General features: G+C 53.0%; 1 protein-coding gene across 4 annotated transcripts; it reads left to right on the top strand.

Annotated features, from left to right (window-relative positions):
- Positions 1-359: 359 nt before the first annotated feature.
- On the top strand, positions 360-27,352 carry A4GALT (alpha 1,4-galactosyltransferase (P1PK blood group)). Of its 4 annotated transcripts, none has more exons than XM_070599674.1 (4): positions 360-796; positions 9,737-9,846; positions 23,716-23,857; positions 25,437-27,352. In XM_070599674.1, exon 4 carries the CDS (start codon positions 25,482-25,484, stop codon positions 26,541-26,543), a length of 1,062 nt encoding a protein of 353 aa, XP_070455775.1. In that variant the 5' UTR covers positions 360-796; positions 9,737-9,846; positions 23,716-23,857; positions 25,437-25,481; the 3' UTR covers positions 26,544-27,352. The 4 variants fall into 4 exon arrangements, with proteins under 4 accessions (XP_070455775.1, XP_070455774.1, XP_070455776.1 ...); XM_070599673.1 differs by lacking the exon at positions 360-796 and adding an exon at positions 894-1,223; XM_070599675.1 differs by lacking the exon at positions 360-796 and adding an exon at positions 1,084-1,223 and having other exon boundaries at positions 23,716-24,150.

Raw genomic sequence — 27,352 nt, 5'->3', positions numbered from 1 at the left:
ATGGAGGGCTGGGGGAAGAGGCAGCGGGCAGCAGCGCCAAGTACTCCTGGCAGGACCAGTGAGACGAGGACAGTGACTCGGCATTGGGTCTAGTAACATGGACATCCCTGGGGACCAAAAATGACCGTTTTAGGAGATTGCAGTGGGGGGTGGGCAAGGGCCTGATGGGAGAGGTCTTAATGGGAGGAGAGAGACTGTGGACAGTGGGAGACTGCAGCCCCTTTGGCTGTAAAGGGAAGGAGAAAAGTCTGGCAGCAGTAACTGGGGTGGCGGTGGGGGGGGGGCGGGAAGAGGAGTCAAAAGAGGGATTTTTGGGTTTTCGTGTTAGTTTCAAGACAGAAGCCACATCGTGAATGGATGGGAGTGATCCAGGGAGGGGGAGAGGGCAGAACTGCTGGATTTGGCCTGAAGAGCTGGGACAAGTGGAGGGGGTTTCAGGCCGGGTGGCCACGGTCAGCTGGGTTCCCGAGGGTAGGCTGGGGTGGTGCCATGTCAGGAGGTGGGCAGATGGGGAGTGGGAGCTGGCAAGAATTTTCCTCCAATTCCTTCATTCAAAGGATAATTATCGGGCACCTGCTAAGTGCCAGACTATTCTTGGGTGTTTTCCCCAAGTTTTGGTGCGTTTCCAAGTTTTCAGCGGTCCGGGCACTACTCATCAGCTAGCGAGAGGATGGGCGAGGAGCAGCGAGGACCACACAGCAAGTGTGCGGTGGACGGAGGAGAGTGAGGGGGCAGGAGGCGTCGTCAGTAAGGATACTTGGAAGTTGTGAAGATTCAAGCAAATAACCGAAATTCGGTAAAACGCTGGGTGACGCAGGCAAAGCATTTAGCACGGATCCCAGCTGGGGGTGGGGGGAGTTAATAAATGTATTCTGGGGGGGGGGGCATCAGGCAGGCCCGGAGTCAAAGGCCGACACTGCCGCTTCTCGGTTGCGGGTCGTGGAAGTGATTTAGCCGCTCTGAGCCTCAGGTTCTCATCCGTTCAATGGGGAGCTTGGGATGATGAACCCACGGAGCAGGCGGCGGGAGGCGCGGGGAGCGCGGCATACCTGTTGGCCCGCGCGCTGGTGGGGGAGTCGGGACCCAGCGGGGCGGCGGCGGGCGGTGCTGACCACGCCCCGGGCTGGAGGGCGGTGCTCCAGCCCTCTGTTCCCGAGCTCTCCCGCCGCCACCGCCGCCCGCGGGGCCCGCTGGTGCGCCGCCCGCCGCCGCGGGAGCCAGAGGTACGGGGGGCTGCGCGCAGGGCGCGGCGGGCGGGGGCGCCTGGGCACCGGGGGGGAGGGCGCTGCGGAGGGGCGGGCAGGCTCGGGCCACCTGTTCCGGAGGGACCTTCGTGTGCCTCCCCGTGACTGCGCCCCGAAGTTGAGCCCCGGCCCGCGAGGGGAGTGCGCCCGCCCCGGAGCCCTCGGGGCAGCCCCGCCCGGCCCGGGGCCGCGGTGGGAGGGGGCGACCGCGGGGACGAGAGCGGGGTCCGAGTGCCGGCTTCGCCTGCGCCGCGCTGCGACCTTGGGCGAGTCGCGCCGCCGTGTCTGGGGTCGCGGGATCGTCGCGGGAGGCCTCGCCGCCCGGCCCTGCTCGCCCCGGGCCCCCAGGGGTGCGGCCGGGGAGCGGCCGCCGGAAAGGAGGCAGCCGGGGGCCGGAGGCGTCCCTCGGGGCCTTTGGGGATGCTGAGGCTTTGGACGTGTCGAGGAGGGGGAGGGCCCTCCAGTTGGAGGAGCGGCCCGGCTCCGCGCTGGGAAGTCGGACAGTCGGGCCCCGGCGCTCCCTCTCCGGGATCGGGATCCGCGCACGACCCCTCCTTCCGGCGTCCTCCTCTCCCTCCCTCTTCTGCAGATGCGCAGGGTTGAGGCTGAGTGGGCGCACCAGGTGCTTGGGAGGTCCAGTCTCAGAGTCCGCTCCCTTTCACAGCTAGGAGCGTCCCCGTGCCTCAGTTTCCTCATCTGACCCCCGGGGGTGGAAGTTCCCACCTCCTTGCCAGACTCAGCTGAGCCTCTGGCTCCCAGAGGGTTAAAAGCCGTCTCCCCTGCACCCACTCCCTCCCAGGAGGACACCCTTCCTGTCTCCTCCAATACTGAGTGATCCATCACTGCTCTCTGCGGGGCTCTGGGGTCGCCGAAGGCCATTTCTCCCATCATTGATCAAATACCCGGAGCACCTGGTGTGCACCCACGCTGGCCCTCCTCTTCTCCAGCTGCCCAAGGCCTCCCCCTTTGTCGCCTCTTCTCAAAGAAGGGGAGCCACCCTGCCCAGGGTGACATAGCAAGGCCCAGGCTGGCCATGCCTGCACCCCGTGTCCCACAGCTGGGATCCCCTAGGGGGAGTCCCCAAATCAGGCCCAGATACAAAAGAAAAGAAGGGGAGAGTCGGGATGGAATCCTCTCTGTTCAGTTTCCTCCCAAACATGTTTCTAATGCCCCGAGGGCCTGCGCCTGCTTGTCTCCTAGGACAGCTCAGCATTAGAGGACAAACTCTGAAATGGAACTTCGCCTTAAAAAGGTGTTTTGTTTCCTTGTTCCCATCAAAGCCCTCTAGCCGCCTGGGTTAGTGGGGTTGTTCCCAGTGTGTGTGAGATGGTCCCAAGGGCGCCTGTGTGTGGCAGAGTTGGCAGAATCTTTAAGCTTACTGGGAACGTCGGGAGGCTGTGACCCACCACATCGCCACATCAGCCCCAGCCAGCAACTCCCAAACCCCCCTGGCCATGGGGGCCCCAGGTCCAGATCTCCAAGTACCCAGGGCAGCAGAGGATGCAGATCTGAGTTGGGACCAGGGCAGAGAGAGACAAGGTGGCTGCCAGGGACATTTGCGGCAAGACTGGAAGGAGGGACCGACGGGAAAGAGAAGCTTGATCCCCCCCTCCCCCGAAGCTGCTGGTCCTCCTGGTTCTTGCTGCTGGGGGATGGGGTGGATGGCTCCTCCCTCCGCCTGGCCAGCCAGGCTCTGCCCCGCTGTGCTCTCCGGAATGCACTTCCTCCCCATCAGGTGCCTCCTAGGTGTGCTCTCCCTCCTGTTGATTGCCCTGCATGTTCCCTGTCTGCCTCCCTCTCTCCTGATCGGAGGGAGGGAGCCTTGCCTGAAGCCCAGTGCTGGCCCTTAGTGAGCACAAAGTAGGTGTTCACTACACGTTGCTTCAATGAATTAACTATGAAAAAAAATCCCATATTCGCATCGCTTGGAGATAACTATTGTTAAAACTTGCCCTTTTTTTCCCCATACTTTTTAAAAATACATATTTTTTTTACCTATTTTAAATATCTTGTCTATATAAGTTTTTCAAATTCCTCACCTCTCCCCAACATTATTTTTTATATTTTTCAATGCTTACATACTGTTGCATCATATTTAGTTTAGGGATTTCATTTGACAGGGCTTTTTTTTTTTTAATATTTGGCTCTTTTAGATAATGTTACATTGAATTTATGTATAAATTTTATAAATTTATATGTTGCCGGATTTTTCCTGGAAAGAGAATTAGCTGGGAGTCAGTGTCTACGAGACCTCGAGAAGGGCTCTACCTGGAGCCACTGGCTTTCCCGGGGAACTGGGTGGTTGCACGCGTCCTCGGCTGTGAGCACGTGTTTCTTGTTATTTTCTAGAAATGAAATTGCTAAGTCGAAGAGTATGAGCACCTGGGATCTTTGTGTAGTTCTTTCCTCCCAATTTTATTGAGATATAATCGGCGTACAGCACTGTATAAGTTGAAGGTGTGCAGCATAATGATTTGGCTTATGTATACTGTGAAATGATTACCACAGTATGTGTGTTTCTTACTTGTTTGAGCTCATCAGTGAAGTATCTGCCCCTTGTCTGATCTCTTTATGGCAAACGTCTTCTCCCAGGTTATCCTTTGGCTTTTATTTTTGCTGCTGCTGGTGTGTGTTTTTGAGGAGCTCTTCTTCTTTTACTTTGTGTGTGTGCTTTTTGATAAGGGAGAATTGGCTGTGTTTATGGGAAAGAACCAGAAGAGGGAGCGGTTGAGGCCCCTCAGGAGGGGCGGGTCGAAAGACTGAGATCCCAGGGGATGCAGAGGTGGGAGGGGTCCGGCTCTGGTGCAGAGGGACCTTCTGCATGGTGAGGACAGGCGCAGAGGGAGGGGGCTCAGAGGGCGCCTTATGAATTGGCTTTGATCCTCGTAGAGGGGGAGGTGGAAGAGCGGCACTGGAGAGACTGGGCTCCAGCCCCCACGTCCCCAGCTGCCTGTGCTGTTGGCTGGCCTGTTCCCCTGGAGTCCTCCCTGCTTCCCTGGGAGGGAGCAGGTGTTGTCACCCCCACTGACAGACTCCTGGAGGGTGGGGGAGTGCCTTATTCAAGGCCAGTCAGCCGATGGGCGGCAGGGCTAGTTCAGAGTAGGCCCCCCTCGCTGGCCGCATGCCCTTGCGAACCGCCTTCCTGTCCTAGCCTCCATTTCTAGTCCATATCTGGAAGCAGCATCCCTCTTCCTCCCTCTGGTACTTGGGAGTGAACGTCCCTTCCTCTTCTGTCTGCCTCTCTTTGTCTTCTGGCTACACAGACAGACCCTAGTGGGCTCAGGAGCTTCCGGCAGAAGTGGAGTTGGCCATGGGATTAGGAGAACCCGCTTCCCGTCCAGGCCGGTGCCCACACTCTCACCCACAGGAGCCCACTCTAGCTGGAACACCCAGCCTTCTGCATGTCACACCTGTGCAAAGTCTGAGCTGGGCAACCGGGAGCGAGGAGGACCGGCACCTGGGGGTGAAACAGGAAAAGGGGTCTTCACATCCTATCAACAGGCCTGATCGGAAAGAGCAGAAGCCACATAGGTATAGACACAGTTACAGATACTGTCCTGGATAAAGACACAGCCCGGGAGGCTCCCCCCGACCCCCGATCCCCCGCCCTCCAGTTGTGTACAGTCCTCATTTGCTCCTTCCTGGTGGTCGCCAAGGCAACGCCCTGAGTTGGGGGTGAGCTTCCACCGATTGAGCCTCCATAGGGGCCAGACACCGAGTTACCTGATCTCATGTCACGCTGTCTGCCTCCCATTTTACAGATGAGGACACTGAGACTCAGAGTCAAGCTCCTCTCCTTTCTCACAGTGAGTGGGGTTTAGCCCCCAGCCCCAGTGCATCCCGGGTGAACTAGGCTGGGCCACGGGCAGACTCCTTTCACCTTGCAAAAGGTGTTAGAATCCTAGCTGTGCCTCAGTTTCCTTAGCTATTAAACTGTAGTTCATAATAAGAGGATTACACTGGGAGGATTAACCGAGTTACTGCCTGAAAACCACTTTGACCAGTGGCTGTGCACGACGAGCCCTCAGAAAATACAAACCATGGAGCTCCTTGCCTCACAGGGAGCTTTTAATAAACGTGACCTCAGCTGCACCCACCCCTCCCTCCCGGGAGGGGTGGGGGGGAGAATGGGGGAAGGCGGGCACACCCTGACGGGGAGGGAGCGTGGGACATTTAAAACCTTCCTGGAGGCAAGTTAGCGGTCTGTATCTAAAACCTTAAATTACATTCCCTTTGACCCAAGAGGCTCATTTCTAGGAAGCAGTCTGTAGAAGTAACTGAGCATGCGCTGAAAGATAGAAGAGCGAAGGTCTTTACCACGGTGCTGTCTACAAGAGCAAAGAGATGAAGACCATGTTTCCAGTAATCAAAACGGGAGTGGGCAAAGCCAGGGATGGGGCTGCTGAATGAGAGATACAATGTAGCCCTGGAAAGCAGGGCGTGGAGCTGTGTTTATTGACACAACAGGAAGGGCTTAGGTGTATTTTCAAACAGCTTTATTCAGGTCTGATTTACACATCGCTGCGTGCATGCAGGTCGCTAGTTTTAGGAAATGTGTACAGTTCTGCGACCACCATTGCCACGCAGCTTTAGAGCCCGGGGGCCCAGCATATTTTTAAGTGAAAAATAAAGCAAGGTGTAGGACAGCCAGTAATGGGATTTCCTCTTGCGTGTGTCCTGTCTTCGGCTCTGTGTAAATAAACACTGCTCCCTGGGAAGGGGGCATCAGAAAACGACCGGAAAGAATAGACCAAGATGCTGACAGGGTACCCTCTGGGCCATGGTCGCGGGAAGGCTGGCCATGTCACCTGCCCCTGCCTCAAGTCTTCAGTGACTCCACACCGTCTTCAAGATATAAAGCAAAGCGGGAGGTGTCGCTGCCAGGAGGTGACTGGACCCCTACACACACACACACACACACACACACACACACACACACACAACCCCTCTCCTACGGCTGGAGCAGACAGCCCGACCAAGTGTGATCCCATCGCCAGTTGGCTCAATGTTCATGTGCACAAATACATAGACAGTAGTCAAAGGTATGAAGACAGAACTAAAATCACTGTAACCTTTGCAGCCGGAAATAAAACCCTGGTAGCATTTTGGTGGATTCCTGTCAAATGGCTGCTCTTCTTACCTGTGATGGTTCCGAGGAAGCTGGGCGGGGCGGGTGGAGGGACTTCTTGGGAAGAGGGAAGCTCGTATTGCAGAAGCTCAGAATCCCCAGAACCTGGTGAGTTTAAGCAACAGAGAGGGATTGACTTTCCTTTCAAGTTTGTACCATCGTTTTTAAAGGCATTGAGAGTATTGGGATGGTTTTCCTTTATCCCTCGTCACTCAGTCAGTCATCAAAGATTTATGGTGGGCCTGCTTTGTGCCAGGCCCTCCCTAATGTAACGTCATTTACGATCTCAGGCAGGATGGGCAGCGTCTAGCACAGTGCCCACATTCTTCTGTTCCCACTTTACTCCAGGGCCAAATTCACCCTGGTCATTCCCATCGGGACTCACCCTGGGGACTCCGAGGGTCGGCCCGTGCTCCAGGCTGTAGGCGAGGCCCAGAGTTTGGGGTGAGGCTGCTCACACACCCACTCATTTGGAAGGTAGCCGCGAGCACCTGCTGTGTACCCGTGTGTCCAGCACTGGGGGCACAGCCCACAGCCCGCAGTGGGAGCTGTGCTGAAATCCAGGCGACTTCCTGGACGTGGCCCACTCTGCTCGCCTAGGTCAGGAGAGACTCACAGAGGAAAGAGGGTCTGGGACTTGCAGGCACACACAGCTGGGTGCAGATCCTGCCTCCCATGCGGCATTGGGACGGTCGCCTCTCCTCTCTGCTCCTTAGTTTTCTCGGTTGTAAAATGGGGGCACAGTGGCAGACACGAGGACAAAATAAAGTAGAGCCTGAGCAGAGCTTGGCAGGGTGCAACTCCTCCTCCGTGTGGCGGTCAGGAAGTCCCTGGGCAGGGGAGGGTAGAGGGACAGTTCACAAAGGGGAGAGAGTGTTTTGCAGAAACCTGGAGTTCCTGGAGCCTGGTGGCTCGAGCAATCTGGCAGAGGTCAGCTTGGCCCGTCTGAAAGTTGTGGCGGCCTGGAGAGGGACAGGGCCTGACAGGAGGGTGCCCACAGCCCTCAGCATTGTGGGATGTGGGGACCTGGGCGGAGGCTGAGGCTGGCAGCCAGGGAGGAGGCTGGGGTGATGGGTCCCAGGACAGAGAGAGAGACAGACAGATGGAGAGACCCCCAGGGCTGTTGCCGTGGGGCTGACGAGGGAGGGAGAGACGTGTCAGCCCTCGCCCTGCCCCACGCCTCCCCCTCGCGATTACCACCACAGTCTGCTTTCTTGTTGACACACGTCCCCTGTGGGTTAGTCTCAAAAAGCAGCCAGATCTTAAAGATCTCTTTAAGACGTAAGTCACACCATAGCCCTTTCCTCCTCGAAATCTCCAGTCAGAAAGACAAGTCCTTCTGGTGGCCCTCAAAGCCCCACATGGCCTGGACCCCCCATTATCTCTCTGACCTCCTCTCCTGACACCTTTATCCTCCCACCTTGCTTACCCTGCCTTTCCATCAGCACCCCAGGCACATGTGCCCCAAGGCCTTTGCACTCGCTGATTGCCCTCCCTGGACATGCTTTCCCAAGATAGCCCTACAGCTTGCTGTCCTTCAGGTCTTGGGACAAATGTCAGCTTTTCAGAGAGGCCATCCCTGTATGAAGTAGCACCCCTGCCCCCTAGTCCTCCTAGTGCAGTTTTCCTGCTGCATTTTTCTCAGTAGCACATGTCACTGCCGAATGTATTTCTTCACTTGTTAATTTTCTCCCACTGGAGTGTCCACTGCATGAAGCCAAAGGCTCTGTCTGCTTTGTTCACTGCGGTGTGTAGTTCCAGACCTTGGAGTGGGGCCTGGCACGTGGTAGGTGCTCGCGCATTTGTTGAGTGACTGATTGAGGTGCTGTGAGTGATGCTGAGGGCTGTGAGTGATGCTGAGTGTTAGGTTGAGCAGGAACTCTCTTCTCCGTGAATTGCCATCACTGACCTCATGATCTGTCTGTGCCCTTGGCCTGGAACCAAGGGGCAGGTGGCCCTGAGAGACCCTAGAGAGGTCACTGAGGGCTACCTCTGATGGAGTGGACAGAACCGTGCCGGAGAGACCAGAATCGGAAGGTCTTTCTAGAAGCGTCCTTAGACATTGTCTTTTCCAAGCTCTTTATTTTACAGAGGAAGACACTGAACTTAGAATCGGGGTGCGGGGTGGGGGGAGTCGTAGTCCAAGGTCACAGAACAAGTGTGTAGAAGATAGAAACCAGGTCCCTTGCTTGGGCAACATCCGCTTAGCAAAGGACTGTTGAGGAGAACGCTCAGTATTGGCAATGCTGTGGGTTTTTGGGAGAGGGGGTGGCACTCTCTTTTGCTGCTGGTTATTTTTCATCTTTAATACAGTAAAAAAGGAGAAAGTGAGGCAGCACGGGAATTTTCTCCCACGTAGAGTGAACTCAGGACTCCTCAGTCAGGTCGCAATTTCTAGATGCCTTTTCCGTGAACATTTCATTTGCAGGTGTGGTTTTCTCCAATGGGGAGTTTTGCCGGCTCCTCGTGCCTCTGTGGTCTCTGGGCACAGCAAGTGACAACACAGGGAGCTTGTCCACACCCAGCCACGCTGGTGCCACGAGAGGTCCTGGTGTGGGCAGACATGTGCCCAGAGAGCAAATGTGTAGGGGTCCAGACTCAGGGTGACATTGCTCCCTGAACTGAACATAAAGCTCAGGAGGGTGACTTCACCCTGCCCCTGAGGAGCCGACCCCAGGCCCCCTGGTCTTCAGTCCAGCCTCCAGTGTCAAGCGCGAGTGCCCCGGGAGGAAGGGACGCCCTCAGGAAAGGGTGGAGGGTCTGAGACTTGGGGGCTGGCTAGCTGGGTACAAATCCTCTCTCCCACGGTTAGGAGCCACGCAGCGTTGGGACAGTCAGCTTCCTCTCTGGGGACCAGCGGATACTCAGGTGCTTTCATAGGAAGAGTCAGAGGCATGTGGACTTATTTTGTCCCCTCGTATCCATCGCGCTTTCTAATAGTTGCAATCAGTCACACATGGTTGAAAGTTTGCAAATGGCATCTGCCTGGGTGAGTGACCACGTTTCATCCTGGCTTTTGGGGCAGTTTAGGGATCATATACTCATTTGTTCAGAAAATATGTATTGAGCACCTGCTGTGTGCTAGAGTCCGTGCTGGGCACAAGGGACAAGACCAGGAGTAAAAGCAGCCTTGGTCCCTGCCCTCCAGGAGCTGACAGTGTTTTCCGTGGTATCTATGTCCTTGTGCTTTTAACCAGTCCCTTCAAGAAAGACCTTGGGTTGTTTCTAATCTTTTGCAATTGCGGACAAAGCTGCGACCCATACAAACGGCATTTGTATGTGGGATAAATTCGCAGAGTGGAGTTGCCTGGGGAAAGGGCAATATCTGTAATCCTAATGGATGTTCTCTTGCCCTCCACCACAGGGGTAGGACCATCGGGCATGCCTGCCAGCGGCGTGTGGGCGCGCCTGTTTCCTCACAGCCTTGTCAGGAGAACGTGTTGGCGAAGTTTTGGATTTTTGCCAATCTGACAGGTGAGAGATGCTGAGTATTTCAATTTCCATTTCCCTTACTTACAAAAGATCGACAGTCTTGCTTACATGTTTAAGAGTCATTTTTTGCATGTATGTAAATTGTCCTTGGCCCACTTTCTTTTGGATTGTTGGTCTTTTTCTCCTTGAATTCTGGGAGCTCTTTATATATTAGGAAAATTAGACCTTTGGGATCTAGGGGCACAAAAGTTATCCCAACTTGTCATTTCTCTTTTGACTTTCTTTTTCTTTTAAGAGACCATTTAATGTTGTTTTTCCCTGAGGAAGATTCGCCCTGAGCTAACATCTATTGCCACTCTTCCTCTTTTTTTTCTTTTCCCTCCCCAAACTCAGTACATAGTTGTATATTCTAGTTGTATGTCCTTCTAGTTCTTTTATGTGAGCTGCTGCCACAGCATGACTACTGACAGACAAGTGGTGTGGTTCTGTGCCCGGGAACCTGACCTGGACCACCAAAGTAGAGCGTGCTGAACTTTAACCACTAGGCTGTCAGAGCTGGTTCTATTTTGACTTTCTTTTTTTTTTTCCTTTTTCTCCCCAAAGCACCCCCGTACATGGTTGTATATTCTTCGTTGTGGGTCCTTCTAGTTGTGGTATGTGGGACGCTGCCTCAGCGTGGTTTGACGAGCAGTGCCATGTCCGCACCCAGGATTCGAACCAACGAAACACTGGGCCGCCTGCAGTGGAGCGCACGAACTTAACCACTCGGCCACGGGGCCAGCCCTATTTTGACTTTCTTGATGGTGTTTTGGGGGAAGGCATGGGGAAGTTTGTTTTTGCCAGGAGTCAAGTTTATTCATCTTTTCTTTTATAGCTTCTAGATTTCGTACATAATTGAGAAAACTTTCCCAACTCTAAGGTTATACAGGAATTTGCCCAAGTTTTGTTCTAAACTTTTATGTGTTTTATTATTACATTTGGAGTTTATCCTGGGGCATCTTCCAAGATGTGAACCCAGCTGCTGCTTTTTCCCTAGCAGCCACTCTGCTTGGCCACCACCTGTATTAAAAGACCCATTCTGCCTTACAGATTGGAGATGCTGCCTTTACTGGATGTGCAAGTACCGTATTATTTCTGTGATGTCTTTTGTTTCATTGCCCTGTGTGTTCACATGCTAAGACTATGTTGTTTTAATTATTGGACTATGTTGTTTTAATTATTGGAATTTTATAGTATGTTTTAATACCTAAAAGGCCAGTTCTTCCTCATTTGTTCCTCTTTTTCAGTGTTTTCATGTAGGTCCTTGCTTGTTTTTCTATATGAACTTTAGAATCGATTTGTTGAATTCCAGAATCCTGTACAGTTTATGAATTGGCTTAGAGAAAATTGACGTCTTTATGAAGCTGAATCTTCTATCCAAAAATGTCCTTCCATTTGTTTGAGTTTATTTTGTGTTCTTCAGGGGCTTTGAAATTTTGCTCACAGGATTTTGAACATCTTGTTTTAAGTTGAAACCTAAGTATTGTGGTGGTGGTGGTGGTGGTTGTCAGTGGGGTCTTCTCTTTTGTTATGTCTTCTGCCACTAACTGCTATTGTGTGTATACTTAAGTGTGGTGTGTGTTGTGTCCTACCACTTCCTAGTATTCTTGTGTTATTTGCAGTTTTTCAATAGTTTCCCTTGACTTTTCCAGGTATTCAATAGTATCATGAAGACAGCAATAGCTTTAACAATTTCTCTTCAGTTTTTATGCCTCTAATTTCTTTCCCTTGTCAAATTGCTTTCATGAATCCCTTCAGTATGAGTGATGGTGACAGACAGAAACCTGTGTCTTTTTCCTGCTTTCAGCAAGAGGACCCCCCTGTGTGGAGCCAAATACTCAGACTTCTCTGAGTGTGAAGCTGGCTCCTCGCTTTGGTGTTGGTATATACAATTTGTCAAGGAAATGTCCATTGCTTCCTAATTTATCCAGGAAGAGTGTTAGAAATTTAGTTCATTTTTTTTTGGCATCGCTGTGAATTACCATATGATTTTTCTTCTTATATCTATGAATACAGTGAATTATATTAATGATTGCCTAATATCGAACCATCCTTGCATTCTGGGAATAAACCTGACTTGGTTTTGATATTTTATTCTTGTAATGTACTGCTGGATTCTATTTGCTTATGCTTTATTTAGGATTTTTACAATAATATGCATAAGTGATATTGATCAGTAGGGTATCTTGTGCAATCTTTGTCAGGTTTTCGTATCTATGTAATACTTAAGAATTTTTTTTAAAGTTTTCCTTTGTATATTTTGCTATTTAACACTTTAAAAATCATTGAAGTTTTCTGTTATTTAAGTTTGCTGAAATTCGCCTCTAAAAATGTCTTTCCCTGGTGCTTTTGGGTTTTTTTCTAAATTTATGTATGTAAGTATGTGAGGAAGATTGTTGCTGAGCTAACATCCATGCCTATCTTCCTCTATTTTGTATGTAGGACGCCACCACAGCATGGCTGATGAGTGGTGTGTAGGTGCACACCTGGGATCTGAACCCCCGAACCCTGGGCTGCCAAAGCAGATCCTGCAAACTTAACCACTACGCCACCAGGCCAGCCCGTGCTTTTGTTTCTTAATGATCTTTTATAGTTCTGTTTCTTGTGTGAAAGTTGGCCTGTCTAGACTTTCTCTTCTGAGAACAGTCTTGATTTATTTGTCTAGAAATTATTTTTTTCAGGTTTTAAATTTTATTTGCAAAGTACTATCTTATGATTAAATGTTTTTCTCTCTTTGCTTCATTGGTTACTTTCCCATTTGGCATTTCTTAGTCTGCACTGGGTGCTCTCTCTCCATCCCCCCCTCCCTTTTTTTCTTAATTAGGTTAATGGTGATTTATGTTTTCTTGAATTTTTTCCAAAGAGCCAGCTTTTGCCTTATTTCTTAGTTCTACTGCTTATCTGTTTCCTAACTTATTTCTGCTTTAATCTTTATTCTTCCCTATTCTTCCTGTTTATTTTGTGGTTCTATTTCTAACATTTTTAACCTAGTGCTTATTTATTTATTTTTATCTGTCCTGTTTTATTTGTTACATGTTTTGGAGGCTGCAAATATTCTTCTCTCTCTGCAGCTGTAGCCTATAGATTCAGACTTGTGGTGTTTTGATTATGGTTGTTTTCTATAAATCCTACAAATTCAGTTTGTATTTTCCTCTTTCAGTCAAGAATTGCCCAAGAGAAGTGGGTTTTTTAAAAAAATTTCCTGACTTTTAAATTAATTTCTAGTCATCCTGCCTTGTGATTATAAACTATCTGTATTTTTTATATTTTTGGATCTTGTCAAGGTTTTCAATATTCATGAATGTTCCGTCAGCTTTTGAAAAGAAAGTGCATTACCTATTATTAGGATAGAGAGTTTGACATAGCACAGTACCACATTGGTTCTTTTATTTAGGTCTTCTGAATTCTTATTTATGTTTGCTCTACCTGTTTCTTGGGCTGAGAGATGTGAATTAAAATCTCTTATTAGTGTGTTTCAATCTATTTATCCTAGTCTCCCTGTAATTTCTTCTTCCTGAAAATTGCTGCAGTGTTGTTTGCCGCATTGTGAACTATACCATTTAGCATTATAAGTGGCCCTTCTTTGGCTCACTTAGTGATGTGTGGCTTGAGTTCTCCTTGTCCAATATTAAGATTATGGCCCAGCTTTTTGTTTTTGTTTGTATTTGTCTTTATACTTTTGCTCATTCTTTTACTTTTAACCATTCTAGAATTCTTTGTTTGACGTACGTCTCTTGAATACAGGATAGAATTGGGTTTTGCTTGGGATCTAAACTAAAAATTTTTTTCTTTGTAAACATAAGTGAGTTAAACTTGTATATATATAGAGAGAGAGATAGATAAGACAGATGGTTTGGTCCTCTTTCTGTCATGTTGTGTGTGTATGCACAGATGCATGTCTTTGTGCCTGTGGAAGGCTGTATTCTTTATTCTTTCAGTCTGTGGTCTGTTTGCTTTGCAGTTTAAAAAAACTGTAGTCCTTCCGATGTTTAGGAAAGCTCCTACTTTTGTTCTAGTGGCTACATTTATATTTGTACCTTCATATAATCCTCTTAGTCCTTTCTTTAGACAGTATCTACTGTTTCTCTTCTAAGAACAAAAGCAGATGTCACTTGTTTCCTCTTCCTCTGTCTTCCCCTTCCTCTTGTCACTGCACCATTTCAGCTGCTACCCTATCGGGTGGTTAGGCTTATATTCTTCTCCTTCTGATGCCTCTAGAAGTTCTCGATCCTGTGATACGCATGACAGTTGCCATTGCCTACTGACACAGTGACATGAAAACCTGAAGAAGAGATGTCAGCAGCTTAGAAGAAAGTTCTGGAGATGATAATGAAGTGCCCTTTTAAGAAATGCTGCATCACCGTGCTTGATGGCGCACGAGATGGTGCTGTGTGGGAAGACGCAGCCATCAGTCAATGAGTTGAAGTCATACAGAAGAGTTGAAGTTTCTGTGATGAAGTTTCAGGAGCATCTTACCCAATTTATTTCACTTATTTTCCTCCTTAGGTAGGCACAAGCATGAGAGGTGATTTAAAAATCTGACTGGACAATTCTTTCAAAATAAAAATTCTGCATAATAAGAAAGCAAAGTGACATCATTTAATTGGCAGCTTTTTAATTTTTCAGTGGTACATTACATAATGATGCATCTTATTAGATTCAATACAATAGGGAAGCATAAGCCTCATTATTGCCACCTGTGTACTTTAAATATGCTCTAACTTTTACTATTTGATGTTTTAGGTTTTACCCCGTGCGATTAAAGGTGAGGCCAGTGTGAGCTTGTCCACTTTCCACCTTCATTCTCCCTTGCCTACCAAGTTTTTGTTAGTTGTATCATTTCTGCATTATCTGACTAGATAACGTTTTCATTGCTTTCCGTCATCCTTATTCATAGTTTTTTTTCCCCTGGATCTGCAGTTAAATATATTCACTCCTAAAACTGAAGTTATTCCAGGCAGCATTTGGTTGGCTGGCACTTATTCCTCAGTTTTCCTCAAGAAGGGCCCATAGGAACAATATTGTCTAAGGCCTTAGACTTGGAAACCATTGGTGTATTAACCTTTATATTTAAAGAACAGCATGTCTACATATTAATCTTTGGCTCACACTTTCTTTCCTTGACAGTCCTGAACATGTCGCTCCACTGTCCTCTGTCACTGACTGTTGCTTCTGAGAAAGCTGATGGCAGCCTGATTCTCTTTCCTTTGTAGATGGCTTGGTCTTTTTACATAGCTGCCTAAAAATTTAATTTTGTATCTTTCGAGTCCAATAATTTCACTAGAATATGTTTTAGGACTTACCATTCGGGGTCATTGTCCTCTCGTACATGGTGTACCTTTTCAATTCATGAAATCAAGTTTTCCCTTATTTCAGGGAAGTTTTCCTGACGTTATTTTAAATATTTATTCTGCTCAATTGTTTGAGTTTTCTTCTTAGGAACTGCAGTTATACGTTTGTTGGATCTCCTTTATCTTGAATTCTTTGATCTCTTTGACTGTTCTGTGGGCTTTTGTTCCCTTTTCTCATTTTAGTCTCTGTTTCTACTTTGTGTGGAGTCTGTTCTCCCTTGTATTTCTTGTAGTTTGGTCTTCATTTCTGACATGTTTTTGTGTTTTTCTTCTGGTTCTTTCCTCAGATCCATCAGTTCTAACACATCATCTTCATGTCTTGCCTTCACTTGGTCTATCCATTTCTTCTCCAGTTATTGTATTTCTGCTTTTGAGTCTTCTTTCATAGCTGAAATGACTTATTCAACTTTTTTGTTTTTTAATTCATGCGGTGGTTTGGGATTAGAATTTTTATTTTCTCGTGGCAGTATCTTTTTAGTGAATTTTCTGTATACATAAAGAAAGATCCGTGTTCCTTTCCTTTTTCATTCTTACAGCATCTTTGTATGGATGCTGTGTTTATTCCTTTAACAATTTTTAAAAAAAATATATTTGAATTAGTTGAATTTTCCTGGAGCAGCAATTAACAAGAGGTTTTGGTGGAAACTGGGAGAGAGGCCAGGTTATGGTTCTCTAGGCTTCTCTGCTGAAAGGCTCCCTCCTCTGCTTTTATGGGAATGGGTTGTTCCTTTTAAATATGGCCCACCCCTGGATCCACTGCTCTGTTCCCTGTCAGAACCCAACCTGGTTCAAGAGGCCACCTGCCTCCAGCCTTGAGCCCTCCTGGTTCATTCAGGCCTCAGCTCCTGCCTTTTAACATATTCACCTTCCTTGTAGAAGTGGTGGTTTCTGCCACCTTCCACTCCTGGGCCCCCTCTGCGCCCCTTCTCCCCCTGCACTGCCGTGTCTGCTGGCCTCAAGTGCTTTGGGCCACACTCACTTGCGGTTTGGAATTTATGGGATTTTCTGGCCCCTTGTTTCCCTAAAGCTGGAGCTTGTGGTTTAGTTTTCCTTTGCTCTCGTTGCTCTGTTGGACTTCAGCAGAGGAGGGAAGGTTCAGAACTAATAGTCGGCCTTATTCCTATTGGAAAAAGCAGTCCCCACCGCCCTAGTTTTTCTCTTTGTAATATTCCCCAAAGAGCGAGCCGCTGCCGGCTTGATTTCTGCCTTTGCGGGAGGAACGTTGTGTAACCTCTGCTCTGAAAACAGCCATTTTTACAAGGACCATCACCTTCTAATAACTCACTTTTACTTCTTGAATAGGAATAATATATTTATTTATGCCCCAAAAGATTCGGGCTGGGGAGGGGTGGAGGACAGGACGGCGGACCCTTCAAGCAAAGTCTAGAAGCTCTAGTTGTTTTTTCACAGCAAGGAGGGTCCACGTTCCAAGATCAAACAGCCCACCCCCTCAGTTTTATGGATGAAGAAGCTACCGTGCAGGGACAGGTCCAAGGTCACAGAGCCGATCAGAGAGAGACCCAAAAGCTGTCAGGACGGACCTGGGCTTGAGTCCTATACTCCATACATTTCCTGGCCTGACAGCCATCTGCCCCACATACCCCAAGCTTCTTTGAGCCTCAGGTTTCCGCTCAGATGTTAACTTACCAAGGAGGTTGATCAGCATATGCCGTACATCCCCATGGTTAGAACACCTGGTTAGTCCTGCTCTCCTCCCTGTTGTGCAGAAGGAATCTGAGGCCCAGAAAAGGACGGCAACTTGCCTGAGGTCACACAGCAAGTCAGGAGCAGGGTGGGGCAGACCTGGAAGCCCACCCCAGCCCCGGTGCCACTAGCTGTGGCTCTTTGGACAAGTCACTTAACTTTTCTGAAAGTTGAACAGGGGAGCAGGGGCTGGAATCACACCGCTCACTGGTGGTCAGGCTGAACTAAGGCGACACGTTGACCGCAGGGCTGGGCCAGGGCTTCCTGACTCCATCAGATGCTTTCTCACCAAGCGGAAGACTGCAGTGGACTTCCCTACCCCCTCTGCATGCCCCTCTGCGTCCTCCGCCCCAGCCTCCCAGTACATATGAATCCGAGTGTCCTCTTCCTGCCTGGGCACTAGTGCCAGTGGGAGTGGGGCATCCATTTCCGCAGTTGGGGGAGCAGCCTCCTTGGGGTGGGGGCAGAAGCAGCTGCCGGCCAGGTCCTTTCAGTCCTGTCGGCCAATCTCTGGCCCCATCTGTCTGTCTCCTTCCACTGCAGTCCCGATGTGGTGTTGCAGGATCAGGGACCAAGAATGCATCCCAGTGTCTGCTGAGGGAGAGAGATGGAGGGAGAGATAGGCAAAGCTGGAGGGGCAGCAGGGAGAGAAAGAGGTGGGAGGGACAGGAAGAGAGACCCTGGCACAGAAGGCAGGAAGAAGAGACTGAGGTGGGACATTGACTGATGGGTGGGATTGATTGATTGATTGATTGATTGGGGAAGTCATCAGAGGGGCGATCCTTTGCCTGAGGCTCCCTTCCTCTCTGGTTGGGGTGTGCCACCCTCTGATTCAGAGAACAAGGTCCCGGCAGCTGCCATCTCCGGCCAGTGGTGTGGGTCCACACGGAGCACGTGTTGTCAGCAAGGAAGGAGGAGAATGCCCCTCTGGCAGTGCCTTGGCTCCTCGCCCTCCATCAGCCCGTCGCCTGCCAGACTGTGGTTTCCAAACCACCCCCACCAACAGCAGCGCCGGCCAGGGCCAAGTGCTGGTAGAGGCTGTGCAGTACCCAGGGCAGACGCCTGCATCCCCTGAGGCCAGGTCCTGAGCTGGGGCCCGGCCCCCAGAGTCGCGCGGGGGACACTGGAGTATCTGTAACCCTGATGTCTGATCTTATGCACTGGTGTGAGAGCTGAGTTCCGGTCCTGCCTCCACTGCCAATTCTCTGTGGGTTTGGGCATCAGTCCCCTTCCTCAGTGTCCCCCTCTTTGGTGTCTGGAGTAAGAGTTTGGGCCAGATTGTCTCCAGTTTGGGATGGTCTGTGGCTCCTAAACCCAGTAAGTGCCGGAGAGCTTCTGCCCCACGTTTGCTTGGTCCTGTGCTTGTCTTCTCCCTCGAGCCGGTCAGCAGCATCTGTGGCATCTTCTAAGCTCTACAGGAGGGGAGCTTGGGGCTCTGCCGTGTGTGACCTCCTGTTTGGACTCATGCCTCCTGAGTGTCTGCTTCTCACTGGGCGTCTCGGGAAAATCTCCCAGCGGCTCTGCAAGAACCCCGAGGTCGTCTCCCTGTTATAGGTGAGGGAACAGGGGCGAGTGTCAATCAGCTGATGGGCAGTCCCTAGTGGAGCGAGAACGCAAGCACCCCAGATACCAAAACCGAGGCCCCGGCATACTGCCACGCGAAGAATATCTTAAAATCTTGTGGTCGTGGTTTTCTGTCATACGAAGGATGAGTGAATACGTTTTCTTCATAAAAAACAATCAAATTTTATGGATCAAACTAAAACGCCCCTTGACTACCACCCTCAATCCTGACCCTGTCCCCAGAGATGGCCCCTCTATGTTTGGTATGGACTCCCGCCCTCTTGTGTGTGTGTGTGTGTGTGTGTGTGTGTGTGTGTACTGATGATGTGACTGAGAAGTCCAGGAGTGGATCGGCTTCAGGCGTAGCAGGATCCAGGTGTAGAGACAACGTGGCCATGCATCTCTTCTGCTCCATCTCTTGGCTCTGCTTGCCTCTGGGCCAGCTTCATTCTCAGGCAGGCCCCTCCCTCCTGGCTCACATCTTAGCAATCCCATTGGAAAGCACTTGCCTCCACTTGGCCTGGATTGGGTTACATGCCCTCTATGAACCAATCACTGTGGCCAGGAGAATGTGATACAGTCATTAGCCAGACCTGAATCCTGTGCCCACCCCCAAAGCTAGGGAGTGGGGTCTGTGGGGCAGGGGTCCTTCCCCAGAGGAACTGTTATATAACAGATAACACTGTTATCTGTTATATGCTGTTACCAGAAGAAGGGGGAATGAATGCCTGGCAGACAAAACCAGCAGACGGCCGCCCCGTCTCCACTGGGAACCCTCAGTGCATGTGACTTCTGACCATTTTCCCCTGCCGTGCAGAGGCCTCCCCAGGCATGTTCTCCTTGGAGCTGTCATTTCAGTGATGTTCAAGGCAACGTGTGACCCCAGAGTTGTGGGGCCTGGGATGAGAGACTCCTGGAGAAGGTATGAGATGATCCTTTTCGTCTGCCTCGCCCTGGCCTGGCCTCCACCACAGGTCCCTGGGTCTGAGCCCAGGACCCAGTTTAGCCTCTGCCCCAGACTCCAAGATGTCCTTGCTGACTTATTCCCCAAGCGACCTGTGATCTGGGCGCTGGTGCTACCCCACTGCGACAGAGCAGGAACCGGAGGCTCAGAGAGGATCTTGTCTTGCCCAAGGCCACACACCGCGGGCGCAGGCCCAGGAGGAGGCTTGGTGGGCTCGTGTGGGTCTGCGTCCCCTCTGGCTCAGAGGAGGAACGTAGCCTACCTGTGGTCACACGACTGAGGATGGCACAGCTGGGGTTGGAGCCCTAGTCTGACCCTGGGGCTGGAGCCTTGCCACCTAAAGGATCTAGGATCCCAGGCCAAGAGGAGTTGCCCCACTGCAGCCTGGCCCTGTGCACTGGCCAGTTCCTCATCTGGGGCTTGGCAACCCCCGCAGAATCCCGCATGGACACTGATGTGGGGCCCCTCACTCAGATATTGCGGGGTCTGCTGCTTCCCCCCACAGCCCACCCAGCCCTGACTTTGCTCCTCACCATCCAGTTCCCTGACCTCCTGGTTTGTCCCTGAGACCCCGAGACCCTGAGGAGAGCAGAAAGAGCACCTGGCTCCCCCGAGATCCTTCCTTTGTCCTACCAGTGTTTGTTGAGCGCCCACTGTCTGCTGGGCCCTGTGCAAGCCCTGGGGGTGGAAATTAGTAAGACAGGTGAGCTGCTGCACCCTTACGACTCTGAGAGCCGTACACGAACAAGACCATTTCCAGAGGATGGGGGGCCCCTCACCCAGGGAAAAGCCTGTGTCCAGTGTGGGTCAGTGTGGTACAGGCCTCACCCTCGTTTGGAACGAACGTCTCTGAAGTCCGTGCCAGCTCCAGGGCTCCCGTGGGACCAGCTGAGGCCTCCAGTGGGGCCGCCTCACAGCCCCGCTCTCCCTCTGCCTTGTCCTGGGTCCCCCACCCTCACAGGGACCCAGGCACTCCCCAGTCCCTTCAGATGTCTCTCCGAGTCTCAGCCTGCTTCCCGGGACAGGCTCGGGACCCAGGCCCTGAGGGAAACGCCTGGGTGATGGGAGTGGAGGGTGGCCTCTGCAGAGGGGACCCTTGCGGCCGAGACTCCAAGACGTCTGTGCACAGAGGGTGAGGCAGCCAACCTCAGACTCCGGAATCAGACCCTGGGTTCCAATCTCGGCTCCCTTTCAACCCTTTGTGTGACCTTGGGCAAGTCACTCTACAGCCCCAGGCCTCAATGTCCTTGTCAGTCCTTGTCAGTGACTTGAGAACAGAGCTTCCTTCTTCACAGGGTGGTTCTGAGGCTCCAGGACAGAGAAACATGGAAGGGGGTGTAGTGGGATGAATAATGGCCTCAGAGAAGATCTGTGGTGCCCTAGCCCCCTGAGCCTGTGAAGGTGACCTCATTAGGGAGAGAGGTCTTTGCAGAAGTTATTAAGTCAAGGATCCTGAGAGGAGGAAATAGCCTGGATTACCCAGGTGGGCCGTACCAGCCTCATTTCCTCCTCTCAGGATCCTTGACTTAATACCTCCTGCAAAGACCTCTCTCCCTAACCAGGTCACATTCACAGGCTCAGGAGGTGGGCATGACAGACCTATTGCCCAGGTGGGCTGTAAATCCAATGACAGGATGAGGATCAGAGGCAGAGGAGCAGAAGACCCAGACACACCAAAGAGAAGCCCTTGTGAAGATGGGGCAGAGGCTGAGTGGTATAGCCACGAGCCTGGGAACGCCTGGAGCCACCGGAAGCTGGCAGAGGCAAGGAACAGGTTCTCCCCTAGAACCTAAGAGGGCGTGTGGCCTTGCTGACACCCGGATTTTAGACTGCCACCTTCTAGACCGCTGAGAACACAGGCATCTGTTTTAAGCCCCAGAGTCTGTGGTCATTGGCTTCGGCAGCCGCGGGAAACTATAGGGGGAGCTGGACCCGAGGTGGTCCCTTCCTCTGTCTGCACTGTCTTCTGGGTCGAGACCTCTGCTGAGAGGTGTCCTCCTGCAGCATCTCTAGGAAGGCCGCTAGGGTACTGGGCACTCCCTGCAGAGGGGCAGGAGGGCTCCCTGAGCCGCCCCTGCTGGAGGCCTGGGTCCCTGCACCGGCTCCACCCTCCACTGCTGCGGGACCTTTGCCAAGCCGTTTTCCCTCTCTGGGCCTCTGTGTCCCCATTGGAACATCAGAATCTCCAAGGGCCCAGCTCTGGCACTGAGAGCCGCTTGGTGAGTGTTCAGCCTGGGAGTGGGGTTCGGTGTGGACCGTGTTGGACCATCACCGTGACTCTGTTCTGTTTGGGTCATGAGCTTGGCCAGACACGGGAGCCCAGAGAGGGGCAGAGGTGGGGGCAGGCCATGAAGCGGGGGCGAGCGACAGGTAAGGGAGCCTTTCCCAGACACGTGAGTCTCGTCCCCTGATGCCAGTGCCCCCGAGGTGAGGTCTGCAGGGCTGGTGCTGAGGGCCAGGCCAGCAGGGTCTGCCTCCACTTCTCACCCTCACTTCCTGCCTGAGATGGATCCTGGGGGTCCTGACCATGGGGAGCCACGGAAGGGCCTAGAGCGGGGATGTGCCACAGTTAACGTGCTAACTGGAGCTATCTCCCTGGTGCAGGGCTGGAAGTAGTGGGCAGGAGGAGGAGGCGGTGATGTGCCAGGCTCAACTGATGAGGGTCAAGATTTGGGCCGTTGCTGCAAGGCCCATGCAGGGGGGCCAGGAGCATGCTTTGGCCCTGAGGTCACACGGGTATTGGGCTGTGGCCAACTTGGCCCCATACACAGTTTCTATTCCTGGGTCTTGGGCTCTGGCACCAAATATGGCGCTGCTCACATCTGGCACCTTCTTCCGTGGCAGGCCCGGGCTCAGGCAGCGCATCCCACCTCCCCGACGGGCCCAGACTCCACCCGCCCCACTCCATGGTGGAACCAGATCACCCCAGCGCCACCCCCAACCTCAGCAGCCGAGGCCTTGCTCCATCCAACTGTCTGTCTGTCCACTCCTCAGCGTGGTTCACATTGGGTTAAAAATACTCAGGACCGAAATAGCCTCTCTCCCAGCAGGAAAAACCGGGGCCAGGGGAACACACGGTTCTCGGTTCACGCCACGGCTCTGTCGCCCGCTCGTTTGGTGACTCGTGGATTTGCCCATTCACTGACTTGCTCACTCATTAATTCGCTCCCTCCTTAACGCACTGATCATTCATTGATTCCCTCACTCACTCATTGATTCGCTCACTCATTGACTCACTCCTTCATTCACTCACTTGCTCCTTCCCTCATCTCGCACACGCGGAGTCCCTCAATGTTCAGTATCTATCGAGAGCTGGGCACTATTCTAGATGTTGAACAAAACACAAAAAATACCTGTCCTCATGGGGTTATGTTCCAAATAAATAACCAAAACAAATGAGTACGAAAATGCACAGGATGTCAGAGTCAGTACTGGAGGAAATAAACTGAAGTCAGAGGCTATGAAGTGATAGGGGTCGGGATTTTAGGGGGAACCTAGGGAGGGCCCATGAGAAGGTGACTTTGAGGGAAGTGAGGGGACAAGCCACATGGATGTCTGCGGGAAGAGCGGTGCAAGCAGGGGAAGAGCAGGTACAAAGGTCCTGAGACGGCAGCAAGGGGGGTGGGTGTGAGAAAGAGCAAGGAGGCCAGGAGGTGTGGCTGGGGCAGAGCAGACGATGGGGAGAGAAGTGGGTGTGAGGTCAGGGGTCGAGGGATGCGCAGGACCGGTGAACCTCGGCCCTCCCACATGACTCAGGGTCTGAGCAGAGGAATGATGTGGCCTGACTTGTATTTTTAAAATTTCCCTCTGGCTGCTGCTGAGTGAGTCAGAAACAGTCACTTTCCTACTATGTGTGAGTGAGTCAGTTTCCTGTATGCCTACTGGGTGCTAGGCACTGAGTTGGGCACCAGGGAGAGGTGTGCAGGCCCCCGTGGCGCTTATGGAGCTCCATCTGGTTAACTCCCTTCCCATCGAGCATCACCTCCCCTGGGAAGCCACTTTCTCCCCCCTCTGCTGGCCTCTTTGCTCCATGTCAGCTGTCTTCCCTCTGGTGTATTGTCCTGTCTTTTTCCAAATGGTGTCATCAGGCTGAGCATTCCTCTCGGGCGGACGGGCGGGGCTGTGCCTGACTCTCCCCTCCTCCCAGCTGAGTTCCCTGAGTGGCCGAGAGAGTGAAGGAGTCACTGAACAAAGGACCCCAGGCACAGCTAGCTGGGCCTGTGTGGCTGGGGGACAAGGCCTCAGGGAAACTGCGACCCACCTCACTCTGTCTCTCGCCATCTTTTCCAGATGGATTTGCGGGTGCAGAGAGCGTGTGGAAGGGCCGTGTCCGTGTTGGCAGAGAAGGTTGGCTGCTGAGCCGGGGCGTGTCTGCAGGAGGCCTGCCAGGCTGCCTGGATCCCTGCCTCACCGCCATGGGCCGCCCAGGCTGGTCAGTGCTCTGCCCTCAGCCCTGGGGAGAGCTGGGCCCAACTGCTCAAGTCCCAGGCCCCTGGCACCCTCCTCAGGCAGTGAGACCTGTGTGTCCTGGGGAGGGATTGGCTGTGGCTCCCTTGGCCCCCAGGCTGCCCCCGGTCCCTCCACCCCTTTGTGCCTGGGTTTCCTGGCTCAAAAGTGGAAATGATACAACTGGCCCCTGGGGTTCCTGAGGGCCAGAGGGGATGTGAGTTTGACACCGAGCGCTTCGGAGGCCCTAAGTGAGCGGCGGCTGGGACTCTGTTAACAGTGAGTACCATCTGGGTCCATGTGCGCTGAGGCCCGGAAGCGCCAGGCGTGTTCGCACCTTTGCTGTCCGGTCTCGCTCCCGGGCAGGATGGTGGAGTGATGAGAGCATGGACTCTGGAGCCGGTGGCCTGGGTTCAAACGCCTGCCCTGACACTTGCCGGCCCTGCGACTCTGCTTGAATTACTGGATTTCCCTGTGCCTCAGTTTCTTCTCCTGTGAAGTGGGGGTGATATTTGCCACTGCAGAGCGTGGCTGTAGGGGTTGAAGGAGTTAATCTGTGTGAAATGCTGAGGACTCCGCCCGCCACGTGTGCGGTAGACAGTCAATATTTATTAAATGAATGAACAGATGAACCGACACAAACCTTCAGGGGGTTCCAGTGTTCCTGTCCTGCAGGTGGGAAGATCGAGGCTCACAGAGCTGAGTGGTTTGCCCCAGGTCGCACAGCTGGTTCAGGCAGAGCTGGGGACCCACACATCCCAGGCATTCACACAGTCCCACCCTCGGGGACAGGGCCCACGCCTGTCTCATTCCTCCCAGCCACCTGCAGGGCACCCAGGAGTGTTCTTGGCTCCTGGGTAAGTGGGCGTGACCAGGACTGAGTGAGGGTCCCAGGGCGGCAGTATGAGTCAAGGTCACAGACTGCAGTCCCTTTCCCCTCCAGGCCTGTGTCTATGAGACACACAGCCCAGGGCAGGGGCTAGGGAAGCCAGGGGCTCAGGAGACCCCGTTGTGTGGGCCAAGGGCTTCAGGACCCAGCAGCATCCTCATGGGCCTGGAGCTCTCCCGTCCTCCTGTGAGCGAGCTCGCATGCCAGCGCCCAGGCCCGCCGAGGCTGCCGGGTAGTCCGTCCTCTCGGACAAGCTCCAGGCCTGGTTCGTGGAACTGAATGGAGCTGAGGGGTGGATGCCCTGGGCCTCGAATCACAGGCTGCCAGGCTGGCAGGCTGAGGGGGATAGGCCTTGCCAGGCAGAAGCCTGTGTGCCACAAAGGCATCAATCTGACAACCCTTGCACATGTCAGACCCTGGGCCGGTGATGGCCTCAGATTGTAGGTGGCCTTGGGGAGCTCACAGGTGTCTCACAGAGAGGGAAGGGGACCCTGCACAGATCTCAGTCCTGGCCCACTGCTCCTGTTTTACAGCTGAGGGAGGAGAGGGCCTCTGAGAAGCTGCAGGCCCCTGGGCTCTGGGAGCCCGCGTTGGCTGTGGCTGGTGTTATTAGGAAGCCTTTTTCCTGGCTTGGGATGCCAACAGCCTGCCCGACTGTGGTGCTCGTCTCTTGCAGAGCAGCCAGTTCCTGCTGGAGGCTCCTGGTGTCATCTGGGGGACCATGTCCAGGACCCCCAACTGCCTGCTGCAGCTGCTCTGGGGTGCATCGAGGCAGCGGGTCTACACCCTGTTCATCATCGGCTTCAAGTTCATCTTTTTCGTCTCTGTCATGATCTACTGGCACATTCTGGGAGAGCCCAGGGGCCAAGGACAATTCTTTAACCTGCCTGTTGACATCGCCTGCCCCCGCTTGGTCCCCCCGCCACCGCCCTCTAGCACCCCCGCTCTGCACAACATCTTCTTCTTGGAGACCTCAGACCGGACCAACCCCAACTTCCTGTTCATGTGCTCAGTGGAGTCGGCGGCCAGGGCCCACCCCGAGTCCCGGGTGGAGGTCCTGATGAAGGGGCTGCCTGGTGGCAATGCCTCCCTCCCCCGGCACCTGGGCCTCTCTCTTCTGAGCTGCTTCCCCAACGTCCGGATACTCCCGCTGGACCTGGAGGGGCTGTTCCGGGACACGCCCCTGGCGGCCTGGCACAAGGCGGCGTGGCGGCGCTGGGAGCCCTACCTGCTGCCCGTGCTCTCCGACGCCGCCAGGATCGCGCTCATGTGGAAGTTCGGCGGCATCTACTTGGACACGGACTTCGTCGTCCTCAAGAACCTACGGAACCTGACCAATGTGCTGGGCACTCAGTCCCGCTATGTCCTCAATGGTGCCTTCCTGGCCTTTGAGCGCCAGCACGAGTTCATGGCGCTGTGCATGCGTGACTTCGTAGCCCACTATAACGGCTGGATCTGGGGCCACCAGGGCCCACAGCTGCTCACGCGGGTCTTCAAGAAGTGGTGTGGCATCCGCAGCCTGGATGAGAGCCATGCGTGCCGCGGTGTCACCACCCTGCCACCCGAGGCCTTTTACCCCATCCCCTGGCAGAACTGGAAGAAGTACTTTGAGGATGTCAGCCCCGAGGAGCTGTCCCGGCTGCTCAACGCCACGTACGCCGTGCACGTGTGGAACAAGAAGAGCCAGGGCACACGCTTTGAGGCCACGTCCAGGGCGCTGCTGGCCCAGCTCCACGCCCGCTACTGTCCCACGACGCACGAGGTGATGAAGATGTACTTGTGAGGGGCCTGCCGGGCCACCTCCCCTGCCCCGTCGTCTGATGGAGAAGGGCTCTTGGCCACCCTTCCTGGGGAGGCGAGAGGGGAGGGCCGGAGAGGGCAGCCTGAGCCGCAGCAGGCCGGGATTTGGGACAGGCTGTGGGGGGACAGAGAACCGTCAGCCCCAGAGGTGTTCTTGGAGGACGTGCTGTGGATCCTGGGATCCGCTCACTTCAAGCCAGTGTGAGGCTGGCGGGACACCCCCTAGGCCAGTGCACTGTCTCAGGGTAAAGGTGACCAGTGATGGGGGAGGGCTCCAGCCAGAACCAGCTGGAGAGAGCTGGGGGAGTGCCTGGGTCTTCTAGACAACACCCAAGAGCGGTGACCATCGAAGCATCTTCCAGGGCGGCTCAGGGAAGCCAGGCTGGTTGGGGCCGAGGTGCTGGTGAGGGACGCACACAGAAGCCCCAGGAAAGGGGATGGGAAGGAGGGAGGAGCTCCAAGAGCTTAGCAGGCGGGGCGGCGGCCTGTGGGAGAGGGGGCTGCAAACGCAGCCCCGAGAGCCCCGGGGCAGGGGATTTGCTATTCCCTGGTTTGCGTTTCTTTTTGTTGGGCTGAGGCCGGGAGAGCTGGCCGAGGAGCATTTTGGGGACAGCCCTCTGGCCCATCCCATCCTTCCTTTCCAGAAGATGTCGCAAGGGGGACATGTGTCAGCTGCCTGCTCCAGGGCCCTGGGGGCATGGAGTTCTTTTGGCTTGGGAAAAGCATTTTAAAGAAAACTCCCTCCGCCTGCCCGTGACAGACACAGGAGAATAATAAATATAATGAAAGTGA

This window comes from Equus przewalskii, chromosome 29 (genome assembly GCF_037783145.1).
Source record: "Equus przewalskii isolate Varuska chromosome 29, EquPr2, whole genome shotgun sequence".
Lineage (NCBI taxonomy): Eukaryota > Metazoa > Chordata > Mammalia > Perissodactyla > Equidae > Equus > Equus przewalskii.
Note: the sequence above shows the minus strand (reverse complement) of the source record. Positions and strands in the feature narration are given on the sequence as shown.